The 21,857-nt window shown below is 35.1% G+C and overlaps 1 protein-coding gene across 1 annotated transcript; it reads left to right on the top strand.

The window, feature by feature from the left end:
- The first annotated feature begins 1,705 nt into the window (after window positions 1-1,705).
- Window positions 1,706-10,854, top strand: LOC132543879 (phosphomannomutase 2-like). The gene is made up of 7 exons (XM_060207412.1): window positions 1,706-1,777; window positions 3,327-3,444; window positions 4,188-4,270; window positions 4,952-5,043; window positions 6,430-6,529; window positions 7,050-7,241; window positions 8,280-10,854. Exons 1-7 carry the CDS (start codon window positions 1,706-1,708, stop codon window positions 8,385-8,387), a joined length of 765 nt encoding a protein of 254 aa, XP_060063395.1. The 3' UTR covers window positions 8,388-10,854.
- The last annotated feature ends 11,003 nt before the right edge of the window (window positions 10,855-21,857 follow it).

The raw sequence follows: 21,857 nt of genomic DNA, 5'->3' as shown, positions 1-21,857 counted from the left end.
TTATTTTTAAGGTTAATATATAATACATATTTACACCTAACAATACAAAAAGATTAGATACGGAGGCTATTCATTGCGAGTTTTGAGAGAAATCAGGCGACAGCCAAAAGTTGTATCGCCATGCTATCTGCTACTGTCTACAGGACTTACGATCCTGATGAAACTGTACTGCGTTTCAATCCATGTAATGATTTTTTTTCTACGGTATTATCTGCAGTTCTGTTTACTTACCTCCTCATTCATAGGTAAAATCGGTGTCACATATCTTCGACTGATCGTCCAGAGAGTTCAGATATCCCTATAATTCTCTGTATCTGTTTGCTATTCAACTGCTATATATCATGAGAAATGTTTGAAACGTCATGCTATTGCCAAAATGCCATCATTTCATAACGTTCTAAAGTGGGTTACATTTTGTATTCAAAACTTCATTTTGGTTCATACATCATTTTTCAATGATAAAAACTGACCAAGCTATAGCCATGTAGAATAAGGACAGATATCATGTAACACTCTATACGGATCTGCAAGTGGAATCAGAACCACTCGGCTATGCAGAATAAGGAGATATCATAACGCACCATGTACATCTGCAAGTGGAATCAGAACCACTCGGCCATGTGAAATAAAAACAGATATCATAAAACACCAAGTGTGATCTATGTGAAATAAAAACAGATATCATAAAAATAAAAACAGATATCATAAAACACCAAGTGTGATCTGTATGTGGAATCATACCAACCGCTCATCCATGTATTGTACACGGTTTGTAATGTCATGTTGGTACCCAGACACCCATACTCAAGGGCGATCAACCAAATCAAGGAAACTAAAGAATCTTAACGACGTACATTAGCCGCTTATCGTGATCATTGCTTATATAGTGCAACCGAGAGGAACAGCTATGTGATGATTTCCATTTCTTCCACAACTTACGGTGCCCAAGGATTCGCTTCAAATATCACAATTTCAGTAAAATACACTGATGTATGTCAATACACTGATGTATGTCAACAGCTGACACATAATATATATTTCATTGAATCAGACCCCATTTAGTATAATTTTTCACGATTACATCGCTTTACTGTCAAGTGTATTAAATCGGTTCGGGTTTTTTGTCAAAGGCTTTCTTCGGTGCATTTTTACATACCATTTTATCGTGTTAAGTGTTAAGCTTATTTTTTGTCAGTAACTTTCTTCAGAGCATTTTTACAAATCGTTTTATCATGTGTTAAGCGTTACAACTACTTGTGACATTTTGTAAAAGTTATAAACTAAAAGTCCATCATTACACGATGTGTGTAAAGACCAACAGCATTAGGAATCGCATGCGAACTGGAGACACAATTCTTCCTTGTTATAAATGTGTTTCTAATTTAAGAACTATAACTAACATACATAAAAAAAAGTATATTGGTTATTTTTGATTGATCGCTTTCTAATCGGACTTTCTTAAATTCATATTCCTCTTCGATTGATCGACTTTCATAATGAATTATGGTTTTGTAAACGTGACAGTATTATCTTATCGTTTTGAGGATTTTTAAAATTTATTTCATATTTAACGGGATTTATCGTCTGCTATTATGAACTTGCCTTTCAGCGTATTGCTGTTCTATTTTGGTATTGGGTCCAGACAACGGATTCTACTCGCTACGATATGACTAAAGGGGTGTAACTCTAGTAAACAACCGGCAAGATGGCTTCGCAACGTGACACGTCTACTATCTGTATATTTGATGTCGATGGAACTCTCACGGCTCCAAGACTCGTAAGTGGTAAAAGGCACCAGTGCCTCCAAATGTAATATTTACTTATGATAAGACGATTGACTTAGCCTCCTGAAAGATACTGTCACAGTAACACGTGGACCTACTTCATTCTAGCTATGACTTGTAGTTGAGAGTTGTCAATGACTCTACTAAATGAAGGCCCTACCAAAGTTTGTTTACCATTGTTTAAAAAGATCCTCTGTTCGACACTACTTGCAATGAAACAATGAGATCGGGGCTGGAGACAAGTGTCATTAGCTGATGGAAATGTATCTGAAAGCATGCTAATCGGTCCACTAAAATAGTCTGAAAATGAAATGTGGGAAAGAAATGACGAAAAAATTGAGCGGTATTGCATCAACACTAATTATTTTATAATCAAATTTTCTGTCGAATATTATGTCAGTATCATATTATTTAATGACGTTTCAAAGTTAACACTCTTGAACACTTATGATTTAAAAGTGTTTGCCTGGGTTGAATCATGAATGTCCGTGCTTGAATTTACGTTTTAAACCACAAAAATAAATTAGTTATATTATTGTTCGGGTCTCATAGATGTTCTGTTCCTGCAGGCTGCTATGTATGTAGTATAAAAGGATTGTGAGGACTGTTTCTCTGCCTGGAATCTAGTGTGAACTGGTTGTGTTTTTCTATATGTATATGTACGTGTACAATGGATACTCCCCTCTGCTCCACCTTACCCCTTCTAAATATATTCGCCATGATCATAAACACCTCACACACTATATATTATTAGATACAAGGAATTTTATTTTCTGTTGTATACAATCAGACATAAAAACATAACATAAAAAACATAATAACAGAAGGGATATTGAAATAAAATTCAACAAAACATGCATCATGTGATGGGCAAGTATCAACAAAAAGTTATCACATTGGGTTAATGGTACATAGCACAACTAAAAAATACTATAGCTTAATGAAATTACAAAATCAAATTCAAGATAAAGATGTGAATTAGGTACTGTGACATAAATTAGGAAATCAAACTGGAGTGGTTCAATGTCATACCATGTGTCCAGATGTGTGACCTGAGATAAAACTGGAGGGTAACGCTTTAGACTTTAAAGAGTATATAATCAGAGTCCACATAATATTCTGATTTCCTGTCTAATTTTCTACAGAAAGGTCACTGTATTTGTCTCATAAAATAGTAAGGGTGGTATTTGTACTGGATAACCACTGGATGAGAGTAAGAAACAACACAGGTATAAACTTTCATTTGTGTAATCATATTTCCAAGTAGCATACATTGTATACATACAGTGTACAAAAGTACACATCCGGCCTCTCACTTGGATTAAGGCTCATGTCACACTCATTCTCCCTTCCTAACTCACTCATTCACTTTTTTATCACTTCTTATACTGAAACTCTGTAGAGAAAGTCAGAAATAATATTAATTTAACTTGGGCATTATTTAAAAATAACTTCAGCTGCTCTAATGGTGTTGTCAATATGTTGCAATAGAGCACACAAATTATTTTCTCATTTTCTTTTTCTTCGCTTATTCTTTTGCAGAAAGTTTTACCAGATATGGAGGAATTTCTTCAAAAATTAAAAAGTAAAGTCCATGTGGCTTTAGTAGGAGGTTCAGATCTGGTGAAGATAGAGGAACAGATGGATCCAACTAAAAATGGTATATAAGTTACGGCACCCCAAGTATCAGACTTGTCCTATAGTTATCAATACCAGTTGATAGCATCATAAAGGAACAGGATAATAAATGTAATACAACAGAATGGTACAAATGTAGTATTAAATATAGATATACAAAGATTAACTGACCAACCACAGGCTGATACATTCCTTTTGAAGATTACAAAGCAGTGACGCCCAACTTCAAAGCCAGTACGATATACCATTATGCGACCTCAAGATTGGTTTGATGAACATCAAAGGATCAAACTAGTCTTTCTGTCTTGTCTACAGGGTGTCACACTTTTGCCATAACATGTTCCAAGGGTGCAGAGGTCGAAAGTGGTCATAACCCCTGGAGTATTGAGGATGATCACCATAGTGTTAGATGTTGTATTTAATTATGTCTGTACAGCAACTATATATTACACTGTGGTGAATAAATTGTGCCTGGTACCAGTGATAAACGCTAAACTTCATTAGAAATCTATACATTCTTACAATTTCTTATATAGACTCTTCCGATACATGTATCAACTAAATGTCAGGTCTGACTGGTAAATTTGGATTCCGCTAACCAAACTGTCAATGCTATGATATGCACTATTATGACTTCCTACACTGATTTTGTCTTTGAAGTCAGTAAGATATGTTTGTAATGCATGAAATATGTCATTTGAGGAAAATAAGGGTAGCAAAATGTTTGAAAACTTGATTCATAACTTGTGCATGTTTGCTTTTCAGATACAGTCACAAAGAAATTTGACTATGTTTTCTCTGAAAATGGTCTAGTTGCCTTCAAGGATGGTGAAAAAGTTGGCCAAGAGGTATGTACAGTAAATAGTTTATACAGTGCATCAAAGTTTTTCGTAATCTAGACCATGATTTTAAGTACACTCATATTTGTAATGGAATCCCAAATTTACCTTAACTTTTAAAATTACTTCTTCATTTAGGATTTTTTGGGGCATGTCTAGAGGGCTATTTCTAAAACTTTGACAAAAACCAAACATCTAGATATAGAGATAATTATTTAAGTGCACTCAACATTTTGGTGAGTTTCACATGAAAGCTTTTGGTCCTGGACTCAAATGAGCACAGAATTTCATAAATGTGATTTGTCAGCATTTTCAAAGTGTCGTTGTACTTTCTATTCTTGTTGATTTTTGTATATGTTTGTCAATATACACTGTAAAAGTGGTGCAATAAAATGGCTGCCTTCTTTTGATATTGTCCTCCACATTTTTGCTTTAAAACCTCTCAAAATGTAACTTTTCGGAGATATGTGGTAAAAAGTATCTTTAATTTGTTTTCATTTCATATGAGATTTATGAAACTTGTCTTGACTTTTTATTTTTACTCGCCATTCACATCTAAAAACTTCTAAAGACAGCTTTGATAAAATCTTGTATGAAATGATCCTATGTATACAGATACTATCTGTTTTCACTGTTTAATTAACAGCATGCATTAATGTTATGTCCTCATCATGATGTTTTATGTTACAGAATCTTCTGAATTACGTCGGAGAGGAAAAGTTACAGAAAGTCATCAATTTTGCCATGAAATACATGTCAGCAATTACATTGCCAGCCAAAAGGTCAAGCTTTATTGAATTTTGAAAAGGGCTGAAGGCTAGTTTAGTGTATTAAGTGTTTTACAGAAAACGAAGACATGAATATTCAAAACACCATCTTTTCATTTTTACTGTTGAATCTCACATCATAGCAATATTAATTGAAAACATTGTAGAAATGATGAATTCCTCTGGTGCAGTGCTGAAGTTATGAATTCGTTACTAGAGACCTGTGCATGTTTGCTGTTCCATCTTAGTTGCAAACAATACAGAAGTGATACAAATGTTACGATAATGTTAAAGTAATACTATGCAAGTATTACAGAATAAGGAAACGATACCTTAATACAGTACAGTGATGTAATAAAAAAGCGATGGATGACACTATGAAAACACAAAGTTGTTTATGCATAAATAGCTTGGTCATTATAAGGAGCAGAATATAGATTGATTTTGTAAGAAATGAAGACACTTGTGGTAGTGCTGCAATTTTATGTTATATGTTTATCGGAGATAAATTCTCTATAAATTGCTCAATACAAGCGTTATAACTGATACTTCCAAGAGTTGGTATTGATTGATCATTTACATTGCAACACTTGGAAGTCACAAATCTGGTCATGCGATTCATACCCTACAAAATTAATTCACGGTTGAGTGGTTTTTAACCTGTGATAAATAATTTCATACGAGTTTTAGGTGAACAAGTGCAAAAAGTCATAAAGCCCAGGCACGAGTACATATAAAGTACAGTAGAGAGATATCTAACACACCTGAACACTAATTGTCTTAGATGACTGCATTGGAATAACTAACACATCTATCGCTGACCAATAATTATATAACCTAAGGAACATGTCTTAATGGATGTGACTTAGCTGATAGGGTATAATGTTATTAGATTCATTTATTAATTTGACATAATTTGATATTAGATACAATTAAATCATAGTGGTAAGAAACATCTGATGTTTAGAAAGATATTAAGAAGTTTTTTGTCTCATAACGTTAATCCTCCATAAAAGTTTTGATAGAACATTTACAAACATTTCTTGAGTTTGAGGATGTTAACCCATCTGCTATGGGGGTACAATGAACATGGTATTAAAATGTCTTCACGGTATGATTCTAACACTACAGTAGTACTACAAAAATGGTATAGAAACACTTTGCTTAAATTGGAGCAGAAAACATAGAGATATGAATTTGTTACAAAACTCAGTGCTGAAATTATTCCAGCAACATTGCATGTAGTACATGTATGTGCCTGATCTGCCTTTTTGGTCAGTCCATATATTTATCTGTCCATTGAACCATCTTGTTTAGATTTTGTGTTTTCTGTTAAAGGCACTCACTTACCCGGATACAATTTCAAGAGTTTGCAAGCATGTTTTAAATTTGATGTTACAGAGGAACGTTCTTTGAATTTCGCAGTAGTATGATCAACATTTGTCCCGTTGGCAGAAGCTGTTCACAGGCAGAGAGGCTTCAATTTGCGGCTTATGATAAGGTTAAGTAAAGCACTAGATGTCCTTGTGTTGAGGTTTTATCAGGAAACCAAGGCGTCAATCCTCTGAGTTAGGGTTATTAAGCTATGATAATTTGTTATCTATATTAGGTAAGTGGGTGTGGTTAGGTGGCTTACTTGTTCTAGTGAAGTACATGTAACCTCAGCTTTGTTGTGTGGTACATAGACCTATCTATTTACCAACTCTACAAGCAGTTGTTTTTATGATCTTTTACATATATACTTTGTTGTATATTTAGTCAATTTTAATAATTTCCTGATAATTTCTGAGTTTTTCTAGGTCCTTTGATTATGTGATGATTTTTCAGTCTCTATTGTATTCATTGGGCAACAGATAAATACTTGAGTCTGAAATATGAGCATGCAAGTACAATGTAGATATTTATCTATTCTCAAGTAGATTTCTTTGTTTCATAACAAATGGAATTTCAAATATAAACAATTTATGCTCTAGTGCATATTAGTAGATATGTAGGAACCACAGCTTAACTTTAAATTTCAGGAGCATAATATGAGAGAGACGTTTCGGGCAGCCCTCATGAAAGAATTCCCTGATGCAGGTCTGGTGTTTGCCATTGGTGGCCAGATCAGTATAGACGTGTACCCTGTAGGCTGGGACAAGACTTTCTGTCTGAAGTTTATAGAAAAGGGAAATTACAAAACAATACATTTTTTTGGAGACAAAACAGATCCAGTAAGTAATGTGTCTTTATACTGAAATTGAAGAAAACACTTTAAATCTGTGAAAACTGATAACTGCCAATAACAATGGTAATTGATATTTAGAATGTAGATTAGACATCTGTTAAAATTAATTGGGAAGTCAAGAAGTAGAAATGATTAATATCAGTACAATTAATGGACCGTTGTCTGTACAGTTAAAGGGTCATTGGCTGTCCATTCACGGTTCATTGGTTGTACAGATGGTTGGTCATTGGCTGTACAATTAGTGGATCATAGGTTGTACTATTGATTCAAACCGAAGTAGCTCTTTCGTTACCCAAGGACAGGAATAGACAATGTCTAATGAGTTTGAGCATCATTTACTTAATGCAATTTGAAAAGCATCAGTTTAGGTTTGTTCAGCCTTGTCACTTATGATACAAACTTTATGTACATTTAATTGCATGAAGTTCTCGGCAGGTTAATTCCCATCATAGTATCATAACCTTAAATTTTACATCTCATTAGATTTTGATTGAGCGTCAAATATGGTCATTTTTGATATGAAAAACTTAAATACAAGATATTTTGTAAATACTTCAACAGATTTACCGTTCATTCACACCATGTTATCAGATACCTCCTTGTCTCCAAGTTGTTCACTTCCTCAATTATTTTTTGCAGTCCTTAGTCATAGTTAAGAAGTAACACTAGACCACTTTTATTAAGGTCAGAGGATAGGGATATACATGGTTCTCTATGTAAGCCTGTTTTTTTTCATTTTGGATTAATGTCATGTGTGTAGCCGGGCTTGTGTTAAGTGTACATTTACCTATGTCTGTCCATCAAGCCCCAAAACATAACCCGTCTGATGGTGAAGTACTGTCCCATACTTGAGAATTTCTCATCAGATTTAGTTCATAATTACCTGAAAGTATCATAATATCTAGATCTACATGTGATCAGATTCTGGCCAGCATAACAGTGAAGGCTTTCATATGTTATATATATATTTATATATATATATTAGTTCACTTGATAATTATAGTTATTTATAACTTTGTTTTAGGGTGGCAATGACCATGAGATATTCAGTGATCCACGGACAATTGGACACAAAGTAACCAGTCCTGAAGACACTATGAAACAGGTGTCAGAACTGTTCTTCAAAGACTGAACTATCTAGTACCATTGTGACTGTGAAATCTCACACACAGCTTCATTTTGTCAACAATGCTGCCACCAGGGAAAATACAGCTTTATATTAGATGGTGTCAAATTTGGTAAATAATGGAGGGTTTTAATTAGGTGATTCATAAATAGCTGTTCTTTCTTGGTGTGTGGTTTCTAATTTCACATAGATGTTTGAATTTTTGTGTAGATACTATTTATTTTAACACCTTTTAGTATGCCTCTACTGAGGAACATGTTATGGACATAGATATTCCTGTAAGAAAGAGATTATATGTTGCATTTCATAATTAGGTAGAGAATGTATTATAGATATGTTTATTTTAGTGTAATCAAATTTGAGCTCATCGTCAATTTTCAACAAATTAGTGCAATGATGAATTGGCACATAAGCAATAGCGTATTCAATCTAATAAGCGCCCAGGGCACTTTAAAAATTGCAATTAAGGGGGGCGCTTATCAGAAACCATCTTAGATGTAAAAGAAACACATTCAGTACTAAAAAATCTACTGTACGGTTCATGTATTTATAAAATCACTAGTTTTTTATATGCAATAAAACCATCTTAGATCATCTTAGATATAAAAAGTTTTTTTTACGTTTTCACGTTTTTCTGGAGTACATCTCCTTATAAACGACTTAAAACAATTCCTGATCGTGACTAAAAGGTAAGTAAATCTAGACTTTTAGGTATCTGATGGGGGAGGAGGCATTTATAGGGACATGGGCACTTATTGGGTCAAATACGGTAATTACTATAATGCAATACAGAAAACTGCAATCATATGTTAGTACAATGCTTGTAAAAATGCTGAAGTAAGATTACTACTAAAATATGTATGTTAGAGTATTGAAATACTACCTGGTGAAAGATTGGTACTATATATATATCTAACAATAGGCCTATGCCTGTAATTAACAAGCTAGTTGTCTAGGAATAAACCGTCCCTCTAGGAGGTTATCTGTTGGCATCTTTGGCTTATTGCAGGATAGAGATGGTAGATACATTTCTGTTCAATGGATAACATCAATTCATGTACAAGTGATGTGTTATACACTAGGTCTATATCTGTGTAACAAGAGGGACATGTACTGTTAAAATAAGTGAATGTTTTTGTATGCAAGAGTAACATGGTTTGGTACAATAGTGTGCTTAAAAGTGACATGTTTTGGTACCAAAGATCAATCGATGTGTACGAAAGTTTTGGAACATTTCAAGATAGTTAGGTATACCTGTGTTCACATGAGTTTTGTGTTCTGGTACAACTGATTAAGCTAATCCGCCAACTGTTTTCACACACAGCAACTGTATGCATATTTTCTCAGGTATTTTACAAATATATAATGTCAGAATTTATGCTGAAATCCACAAACCTATTCCATGGAATATAATATATTTGATTAGCATTTTGACAAGTATTTTGTATTATAAATCAGACTAGGAAATGAAGATTGTATTGTACATTCTCCTTCATTTTCTTAATCCCTTCACTGGATTGCGTGGCCCAAAATAACCTTATGGTTCTGATATTATCTGGATATTTAATGTTCCAATAGTGATCTTGTAAACTGTACAGGTTTGTAATGGTGCCAATATTTAAATATCTATCTATATAATGTCCTGGTAGTATTTGTTCTGTACATATAAATGTATATATAAAACACATTAACAGTCAACCAAGATGGTTTTGTTTTTGACAAACACTGTACAGGTAAAAAGAACAGTTTTGGAATTTTCATAACGCAAAGCATTTAAATTTGAACATCTAATGAATTTTAGCACTTTGAAACAGATATGTTCAACATCACAGTATTAACATATTTTCTCTACCTGTGCTTTTTAGCATAATTTATTCCTTGAACTTCCTTGAATCTCGAAATTAAACATCAATAACTGGTGTACTTGTGTTTTAGAATGTTGTAAACATTACAGTTTAATGTGAAGAAGAAAGCATCAGTATGCAGATAACAACACCTGGAAAATATTTTTGATGCAGTAGAAAAATGCTTTAGAGAACGCTTCGTAAATTCCATATTTAAGATTTCATGTGGTTATAACATCTCCAGAATGATAATGTGAAAATTCAACAAATTAACCTAGCAGAAATATAGTTTCTATTTTGTGAATTATAATGCCTTCTGTGAAAATTATAGATCTTGTCAGAATTAACAAAATGGAGACTGAAACTTAAAGTATATCCTGAAACTGTGTTCCACTTGTAAACTGGTATTCAGGACAGTGAATTTTATATTAGTGCTAAACATTGGTGATACAAGGAAAACAACTGTTGCTGTTATATACTGTGTTTTTTTGTAAGATATATGACGTGGGTGAAGTGTTGGACATAACTTGAGTTTGCATTCATAATTATTATTTATTTTGTTTTGGAAAAGTTTATTTTTATAACAATCTATCTTCAAAATTTTAATTAAATTGGTGTCACTCTTTAAATTGTTTTTGTCTCAGTTATTGATACAGGCTTTAATAATTCTGTTTAATAGACCAGCTGACTGCTGTGAACTCCTACCACAAATAAAGTAGATGTATTTGTGTATAGTGACTGACAGACCATGATGGTTAATTGTAATGAGTGGTGAAGCTAGCTACCTACTGTGGTGAACCATGATCTTATGATGCTTATCTGTAGTGTGCAGTAAAGTCTGATGTTAACTGTAGGGTGTGGTGACATCTGATGGTTTACTGTAGAGAAAGGTGACATCTGATGACATCTGATGTTTCACTGTAGAGAAAGGTGACATCTGATGGTTAACTGTAGGGTGTGATGAAATCTGATGTTTCACTGTAGAGAAATGTGACATCTGATGGTTTACTGTAGGGTGTGGTGACATATGATGTTTCACTGTAGAGAAAGGTGACATCTGATGGTTTACTGTAGGGTGTGATGACATCTGATGTTTCACTGTAGAGAAAGGTGACATCTGATGGTTTACTGTAGGATGTGGTGACATCTGATGGTTTACTGTAGGGTGTGGTGACATCTGATGGTTCACTGTAGGGTGTGGTGACATCTGATGGTTTACTGTAGGGTGTGGTGACATCTGATGGTTTACTGTAGGGTGTGGTGACATCTGATGGTTAACTGTAGGGTGTGGTGACATCTGATGGTTTACTGTAGGGTGTGGTGACATTTGATGGTTTACTGTAGAGAAAGGTGACATCTTATGGTTTACTGTAGGGTGTGGTGACACCTGATAGTTTACTGTAGGATGTGGTGACACCTGATGTTTCACTGTAGAGAAAGGTGACATTTTATGGTTTACTGTAGGGTGTGGTGACATCTGATGGTTAACTGTAGGGTGTGGTGACGTCTGAAAGTTTACTGTAGGGTGTGGTGACATCTGATGGTTAACTGTAGGGTGTGGTGACATCTGAGGGTTTACTGTAGGATGTGGTGACACCTGATAGTTTACTGTAGGATGTGGTGACACCTGATGTTTCACTGTAGAGAAAGGTGACATCTTATGGTTTACTGTAGGGTGTGGTGACATCTGATGGTTAACTGTAGGGTGTGGTGACGTCTGAAAGTTTACTGTAGGGTGTGGTGACATCTGATGGTTAACTGTAGGGTGTGGTGACATCTGAGGGTTTACTGTAGGATGTGGTGACATCTGATGGTTTACTGTAGGGTGTGGTGACATCTGAGGGTTTTCTGTAGGGTGTGGTGACATCTGAGGGTTTACTGTAGGGTGTGGTGACGTCTGAAAGTTTACTGTAGGGTGTGGTGACATCTGATGGTTTACTGTAGGATGTGGTAACATCTGATGGTTTACTGTAGGATGTGGTGACACCTGATGTTTCACTGTAGGGAAAGGTGACATCTGATGGTTTTCTGTAGGATGTGGTGACATCTGATGGTTTACTGTAGGATGTGGTGACATCTGATGGTTTTCTGTAGGGTGTGGTAACATCTGATGGTTTACTTTAGGATATGGTGACATCTGATGGTTTTCTGTAGGGTGTGGTGACATCTGAGGGTTTACTGTAGGATGTGGTGACATCTGATGGTTTACTGTAGAGAAAGGTGACATCTGATGGTTAACTGTAGAGTGTGGTGACATCTGATGGTTTACTGTAGGGTGTGGTGACATCTGATGGTTAACTGTAGGGTGTGGTGACATCTGATGGTTTACTGTAGGGTGTGGTGACATCTGATGGTTAACTGTAGGGTGTGGTGACATCTGATGGTTTACTGTAGGGTGTGGTGACATCTGATGGTTTACTGTAGTGTGGTGACATCTGATGGTTTACTGTGGGGTGTGGTGACATCTGATGGTTTACTGTAGGGTGTGGTGACATCTGATGGTTAACTGTAATGTGTGATGACATCTGATGTTTCACTCTAGGGTGTGGTGACATCTGATGTTTCACTGTAGAGAAAGGTGACATCTGATGGTTTACTGTAGGGTGTGGTGACATCTGATGGTTTACTGTAGGGTGTGGTGACATCTGATGGTTTACTGTAGGGTGTGGTGACATCTGATGGTTAACTGTAGAGAAAGGTGACATCTTATGGTTTACTGTAGGGCATTTTCAGGACATCGGACCTGAAAGGCCATGATGGCCTATAGTCATCATGCTAAGTCTACCATCTTCTCCTCTGCCAAACTTCTCAAGTTCCACCAGTGGGATTGAGATTAAACTTACATGAAATGATAGTGGATAATCCTGACCAAGTGTTATTTTTGGTTATGTGGGAAAGAAAAGAGAAATATGGCAATTGGCATCCTCAAAGTTGGCGCAACACAATGTCAGGTTACAAGCTGGTTTGGGTGTAGCAAAAAACATTTCATTGCAGACATTTTTTTTTCTAACTGCTTCAACATCTGACTGTGTAAGGAACAGTCTAGCTATGAGTTACCACCCCTTGTGAAGTCTGTCTGATACTGCTTCAGCATCTTTGGGATCAGTTTCTTCCTGCAACCCTATCAACACCATCACAACAATTGCCGTGATTGAACTCGATGACACCGACTAGGACTCTTACAGCGGTGAGTTGAGATTTTGTTTGATGTACAATGATTGGAGGCAGCTAGAATGGCTACGCCAGAAGAACATTTGGCAAACTGCTTTGTACTCTAGCATCTTAGGTTTGGTGAGGGAAGTGTGTGATGATCTGGGATGGCGTATCCTGTGGAAATCGAACCTGATTAGTCATCTTCAATGGCATTTTAAATGCAATTTGGTATAGGAAGAAATTTTAGCACCCATCATGGTTCCATCTTTACAGTGTCAAGGAGCTAGGTCTATTTTGCAGTATGATAATGCAACATCCCACACCAGTCACATGACTTGGACGTTCTTACTGCTAAACAATGTCCTAGTGTTGGTTTAGTCTGTAAAAATTCTGTGATCTGAAACCAACAGAACACACCTGGGATGTTCTTGAAAGATGGTAAGACATGTATGGCCTTGGTCAAATCTGCCCTCCAAATTACAGGAACTGGTGCAGGCATTGAACTAGGAGTGGAATGCCGTCCCAGACCACAGCTCTGTGAACTGATATTGTAATGCTGTGGTCTTATAACCAATGGTGGTCACACAAGTTACTAACACTGTCCTTACAGACATGACCACTACCTTTTTTGTACATCATATGAAATCACAGAACCATAACAGGTTTTGGTCAGAATTTAAATATTCATAAGTAGACATTCTAGAGAATCTTGAAATAGTGACTGCCAATGTAAATCTTTGATAACATTTTGTAATTGCCAAGTAAATTCATAAGTTGGTGTATGTTGTGTTTTTTATTCATAATTTGGATCAAAGATAACTCTGAAGACACAGATGGTCTGCTTAAACACTTTAATGACGTACAACAGTTTTGAATGGCTACACACAATCCAATCTGATACACTGGAGATGATTGGGTAGGTGATACACAATGTGTTGATAAACTACCAACATCTAACAGGGCCATGCAATCACATGATGTAGGCTTCAACAACTCTCACTACTTCAACAAACACTGACGTCAGAACACTAGATGTAGGCTATTGTAAACAACCCTGACCACTCCATCAAAAATGAACATCAGACTGGCTACCACCACCCAACACTGATATCAGGCAAGTTATGTTGTAGGTTATTGTAAACAACCCTGACTACCAACACCCAACACAGACATCATGTCAGTATGATTTAGGTTATTGTAAACAACCCTGACTACCAACACCCAACACTGACATCAGGACAGTATGATCTTGGTCATTGTAAATAACCCTGACTACCAACACCCAACACTGACATCAGGCCAGTATGATTTAGGTTATTGTAAACAACCCTGACTACCAACACCCAACACTGACATCAGGACAGTATGATCTTGGTTATTGTAAGCAACCCTGATTACCAACACCCATCACTGACATCAGGACAGTATGATGTAGGTTATTGTAAACAACCCTGACTACCAACACCCAACACTGACATCAGGCCAGTAAGACCTAGGCTATTGTAAACAACCCTGCCTACCACCACTTTATGCTGACATCAGGCCAGTAAGACCTAGGCTATTGTAAACAACTCTGCCTACCACCACTTTATGCTGACATCTGGACAGTATGATGTAGGTTATTGTAAACAACCCTGACTACCACTACTTTACACTGACATCAGGCCAGTATGACCTAGGCTATTGTAAACAACCCTGCCTACCACCACCCAACACTGACATCAGGCCAGTATGACCTAGGCTATTGTAAACAACTCTGCCTACCACCACCCAACACTGACATCAGGACAGTATGATGTAGGTTATTGTAAACAACCCTGACTACCACTACTTTACACTGACATCAGGCCAGTAAGACCTAGGGTATTGTAAACAACCCTGCCTACCACCACTTTACACTGGCATCAGGCCAGTATGACCTTGGCTATTGTAAACAACCCTGCCTACCACCACCCAACACTGACATCAGGACCGTATGACCTAGGCTATTGTAAACAACCCTGCCTACCACCACCCAACACGGACATCAGGACAGTATGACCTAGGCTATTGTAAACAACTCTCAGTAATGATTTCTGCTGTTTTTCCTGCGAGATATACACACAGATCTTACAATGGTCTTTATAACATATTACAAAAGCTTCACTAACTACCGAAGTTATATCTGCTACATACACTGTTCAATTATGTTTTTGTTCTGACGATGCACACTACCTCAAACTTGCAGCTACAAACCCTTAAAAACATTTTGAAACCAGAAAACCATTGTATGTGCTATATGTAACAGAAAGTCAGTAAACATTCTAGATCTACATGAATGAAGTAATTGGGAATTGAAGTGAAATATGGACACGAACAGATATGTAGTTTGTTGTAGCTAGAGCAGTCTTTGCTTGTCTATGATTAGAGAGCATCAAGGAGTACGGACAGTTACCTATAGAAATATGGACATCCAGGCGCAGATTTCAGAAAGTGTTGTTACACAATGGTGAAGGATGCTCATGCCTGTACACATTCCTGCATGTCTTTCTTTTATGTAATAAAACATAAAAAGAGTAGGACCCCACGCATTTTCATCAGCAAAATCAAACTTTTAATTACCACTGTACCATATTCTCATCAACAATAATAAGGTCTATCCCGCACGCCTTACATACCTGTACTTAACAATTAAGTTTGGAATTTGTAATGGACGATTTCAAACAATTACGTCTTCTCAAAGGTTGGCACCATATATTTCATCATATCATTATTACAATTCTGTATCCAACCTACATTCATTCATTCTAATATCCTAAACAGAAGTTAGGGGACAAGTAAAAAATTGATGGGACATGTTTGGAATCTACAACAACAATAAAGAGACAAGCATTTTTTCATTATGACAAACCCATCCACACAGTAATTAACTCGAAATTTGGACGACCGTTCCAATGATGCCTTGAAATTTTGGAAATTCGTCCATATTCAAATGTTCATCCATGTCATCTGTGGATGTGAGGGACTTTCTGATCTTTACATGGTACAGAACCAGATAGTACGTAAAGAACCAGATAGTACGCCATGTCTGATCATGAATTTACAGTATTGCTACTGATAGACCTATATTAATGATATACAAACAACTGTCAACACGAGCTCACTACAGAAGCTTACGTAAACATCAACTTTCCAAAGGAGATAGGAACTCACCAAAGATTAAAGGACTATGCTTTCATACACAACAAATGACTTCTAATCAACACAGTAGATTATTATGAAATGGTTTAGTTGAACCTGTGTATTAACGAGACATCTGTCAATGATGAGGATTCATAAGCCGTTTCACTATTAGACACAGAGATATCACTAATAATTTTCACCGTTTTTATTTTCCTATTTAAAAAATTACACTCCATCATAGGAAGGGTTACCAACAATACAACATATGATATATTATAGTATACATGTATCAAATATTTTCCTATCTAAATTGTACAAGATGAGGGTGGAATGTGAGGGCAGATCAAATCTTTCAATTAAAATGTCACAGATTTATCAGGTATAGGACCAATTTTTTGTTTTTGTTTAATATCCTACAGTAAGCCAAACTGTCCTAGATATGGATGGGCTTATCATTAGGCATGGTCTTATTGCCATATAAGTAGTAATGGGAAGTTCAGGCTACTTTCGAGTACTGTTTGATTTGTTGAGGCTAATATTTCGCAGTTGTCCCTGTTTTGACTAATTCATATTTATTTAATTTAGCGCTGGCCTGTCAAATGATATCCTAGTAAACAGGCGCATAACACGTTTTCACAGATATTAATTAATGTCATTTAGACAGGCTACATATGAATAACAGTGGATTAATTCCATACCTCATAAAGGTTCGCTGACATTTGTACCAATATCCCTCTTTATGTGCATGACATTTCATCAGGACACTAACCTAATGTTGGGCAAGGTATTTAAATGTATCAGTTTATAGATATACATGTACACGATTCTGCTTACTTTTTCATTATAGCAAATATCACACTGAATTTAAACAGACTTCGGAGCATTAATGAACTAGTGTATACCAACATACAATAATGTATTTGTTATGGAAACAAAAGATGAGTTATGACGATAATGATTCAGCACAGCGCGCTAACATCACCTGTATATATGCATGGTTTTTCTCCACAAAGTACAATGATGTTACAATGTGATAAGGTATGATGGTAGATTAAACAACACTTATTTCCTAGCTAATTTTTTTCCCCAAAAAATATTTGATATACAGCTCTTCTGTATTTCAGTTTATATACAGCATTAATGTACAAGAATATTTGTCATGTTGTCTTTAGAAAACATACTAGTCATTGCCCAGAACATGGACAGCATATGAATTTGTTCGATTACACTATTTCTTCTAAAGCACAACCAATTCCCAATTAAGATCAAAATTTTACATAATGAAGTGTATATAGTGAGTTCGGCAAAATTAGTATCATTTGATGAATTTGGGTCATAAAGTCAAAATATTGTTCCAGTTTGTAACTGTAAGTGGTGTACAAACAAACAGATGACAAAGGTAATACAATAATGATAAAGTTATGAGTTTATATGAGTTCCCTTCTAACAGCACACAATCACCATAAATATTGTTACCAATGGCAAACTTCCAGAATTAAATTTCCTTTTTATTCAAGTTCTTCTAAATAAGATATGAATCTGATAATATGAAGTAATATTATACTTCATCTGACGATATGATAAGTTCATTGATTTTCAAATTATGTTCTTTTTCCAAATAAGAGCTTAATAGTTAAGTAATATCACTTGAGTGCTCGAGACAGCATGGTAGAATACATAGCCTTAAGTGTCAAACAGTAGGGTAATATATACGATAACTTTAAGTACGTAACAGAAAGGTAGCAAATAACCTTGATTGACTTTGAATGTGATGTACTCTTTTAAGTAAATAAAGAATTTAATAAAAACTCTGTAATGTATTACAATAATGACACAACCTTTCACAGCAGCACAAGATAACATATTCTATTTTAAAGCGATTGTATGAGATTTCAGCTTTGAAGATAATATATGCCATGCTCCCTTTTTGACCAGTATCATAGTTTGATTTAAGGAGCATTTTAGTAATGGGGTCCATGTCCTGAATGTTTCTTTGAGTTGAAATTTGTGGGTCAATGAATCTTAACTTAGCAGAATTGGCAGGGATTTTTTTTTATATTAAATTAAAAGTTTGATTTACCTGTATGAAATAATAATGATATTTAAGTGTAAAATACACCTGTATACCACACGACAGCATATCTTATTCAACCCATGATAACCTTGTTTAGTATGTAAATGATATGTCATCCATGTAAAACAGGTAGCATTTCTTTACCTCCATGTGTACACAGTGAAGTCACTGTCCTTAACACTTTTTAAGCAGGAAAGGGACACCAGGATAAAGAAACATTCAGTACCTTAGCTTTGTTTTGTAACCATGCACAAAAAATAAAAAAAGAACTGAAATTTTTAAGAAATGATTAAGTAGTATAAAATATCAGTTGAAAACAGAAAAAAAAGGTTAAAAGATAATGCCCACAGGCATCTGTAAAACTATACACTAGTTAAAAGTGTGAAATCCATAAAAAACATTCAATAGAATTTGAATACTTTAACAAAATGTTTTCATTTAACACCAATCATAGTACCTAACTGATTTTTCATTTCACAAACTTTTAAAATCTTGATTATTTGACATGGTACAGATAATATGGAATATAATGCCAGCCAATAACTGATACTGAGGTTTAACAATAAAACATGTACATAAATTCCAAGTTCAGGTAAAACAATTTTTAAAAATCCAATCTGTTCACAACGTTGATGAGTACAATCTCACAGATACGGGATAGAGTTAAAGTATGGTATCGGGTTCTAACTGAAGTGATAAAAACATGGACATCACAGTTTAAACTTATACAATTTTGTTATTTTAGTGATTAAACACAAAGAGTAGATATACATACATATGTACCAGTGATATATATATTTATGATATATTGATATAGAAAAAGTTCTACACAAAATATGAATATATTATATAGATGTATATATCACAAGAGGCCTGTAGCCATAACTGTCATCTGAGTATAAGGAACTTAGTCAAGTAACAATGTAGTGAAAATTATGAAAATTTGTCCTGCAATTCCTAATATCAGCAAGATATTGTTGATTTTTTTTTTCAAGCAATTTTCTTTTGAATCTTTAAAATAAACTTCAACATAAAAGAAAGAAAAAACATCTGTCTGAAAATTCAAATTTACAAAGTTCCAGTTCAAAAATTGTCAGTTAAGATATGTTTTTGAGATATGAGATTTCAGACGTGATTTAAGAGAACAACAACACTGGTTAGGAATATCTGAGCACATTTGTCAACTAAATCCAGTCATAGCAGAACTGAAAAAAGAAACTTGAAATGTGTGCTGTTAAGAAAAACATGGATCTTATGTTAAAAATGGCTGCCATAGCTGCCATGTTGAACTTCAGACCACACCAAAAGCACTGTTGGAATTGGAGAAATTTACAATTGTTTTTCAAGAAGGCAGATATGGCGGCCATCTTGTATTTAAAATGGACCTAACAAATTAAAAAAAAAAACACTTGGTTGGCAGGATCATTCCAGGCAAGTTTCGACTAATGCCCAACTGCTGAACCGCCAAGCAAAACCTCGTTCTGTGTGAAATGCTAACACACAGTAGAAAGAGTATGGCTTATGATGACAAAACAATGGCTTATGGTCATCCTGATCATTTGGTTTATATAGCTTAACAAGAGGACCATAGGGCCTGTATCACTCACATAGTTTGGTTTGGCTGAAATTGCATCATCTAAACTGTATTAAAATTATATCTTAGCAATTAGTATCTATTTCCTCTATCTGATCCTGCCTCCTCTGTGCCAAGAGGTTCAGAGTAACTACCTAAAGAAAAGTTCTATTCACCCAACCACGCTTCTAAACTAAATTCAATCAAAATATTAGCAAACAGAAAAAGGATTTTAAGCATTTCCTCAATTTGAGCACATCTCTTTGGCCCCAAAGGCAAAGGCATTTATACACTATTATTTTCTGTTCACTCAAGAAGACTTCTGACCAAATTTGGACAATATCACGTCATTCATTTACAATTTAGGACCCTGCCACTTGGGCCCAAAGAAGGTCAGTCTCACCGTTTATGAAAAATTGGTTCCTTCTCACCCAAAACAGGATAATTATCCTGTCATTCCCTCGAAAGAGAAAGGATTGTAAAGAATTAACTATATTTTGCCTATCTGGCCCTATCTCTCTGTCCCCAAGAAGGTCAGTGCTATCATTTTCAGACCTACCTTCAGTCTTCTTTGAGATCAGCCCCTCAATTTGTAAACTTTTGAACCTCCATTTTCCCCAAAAGCTTCCAACCAAATGATATGAGTGCATTAAAGATCTTTTTTATAGCAGTATTCCCTAAATATTCCCTCTTTTGGCCCCACCCTTCACCTCCCTGGGATTGGGGGAATAAGCCCTTCCATTTCCAATATGCTGTATACCCACCACCTAGGGATGCTACCAGCCCAATGCTAACTCCAATCAGTGGTTAAGAAGATGTCTTTTGAAGAAATTGTTGATGTACGGACAATGGACGGACAGACCATCAAAGACAGATGGACAACGGATGCTGTGATATGGCATGAGCTTACCTTGGACCAAAGCAGGTGAAATTCTAATTTTCAAGGTTACAATTATGCAAACAGTATCACAATCTAGATCAATTATTCATAAAATGTTTCTGTACTAAAACATATATTGGTATTGACAAATAACTCAAACACAAACACTTACAACAATGACATGTGTCATTTCATGTTACATATTTACCCCCACCCGGAAACTGTAATGTACTAGATGCATGTATTAGGGCTACCATGTATAATAGCATTGGATTAAAAACCACAACTTACTATACATTACTACAAGTAAAATAGAAGTCTTATTCATAAATCATTCATAAATCATAAAAGTCATATAGAGTTAAGTCATTATGTAAGTGTTATATTGGTAATCATAAATTGTTACAAGTTGTACATGAACCATACAGCTTACAATTCCTATACATCCTACAATTTATATGTGAATCATACAATTTATGTATAAATCATACAATTTATATGTGAATCATACAATTTATATGTGAATCATACAATTCATATGTGAATCATACAATTTAAATGTGAATCATACAATTTACATGTGAATCATACAATTTATATGTGAATCATACAATTTATATATAAATCATACAATTTACATGTGAATCATACAATTTATATGTGAATCATACAATTTACATATAAATCATACAATTTATATGTGAATCATACAATTTATATATAAATCATACAATTTACATGTGAATCATACAATTTATATGTGAATCATACAATTTATATATAAATCATA

This window comes from Ylistrum balloti, unplaced genomic scaffold (assembly GCF_031769215.1).
Source record: "Ylistrum balloti isolate Yb309-2 unplaced genomic scaffold, AGI_CSIRO_Ybal_v1 Utg369772, whole genome shotgun sequence".
Classification (NCBI taxonomy): domain Eukaryota; kingdom Metazoa; phylum Mollusca; class Bivalvia; order Pectinida; family Pectinidae; genus Ylistrum; species Ylistrum balloti.
The sequence above is the reverse complement of the archived record's forward strand: the minus strand, read 5'-3'. Positions and strand labels throughout refer to the sequence as shown.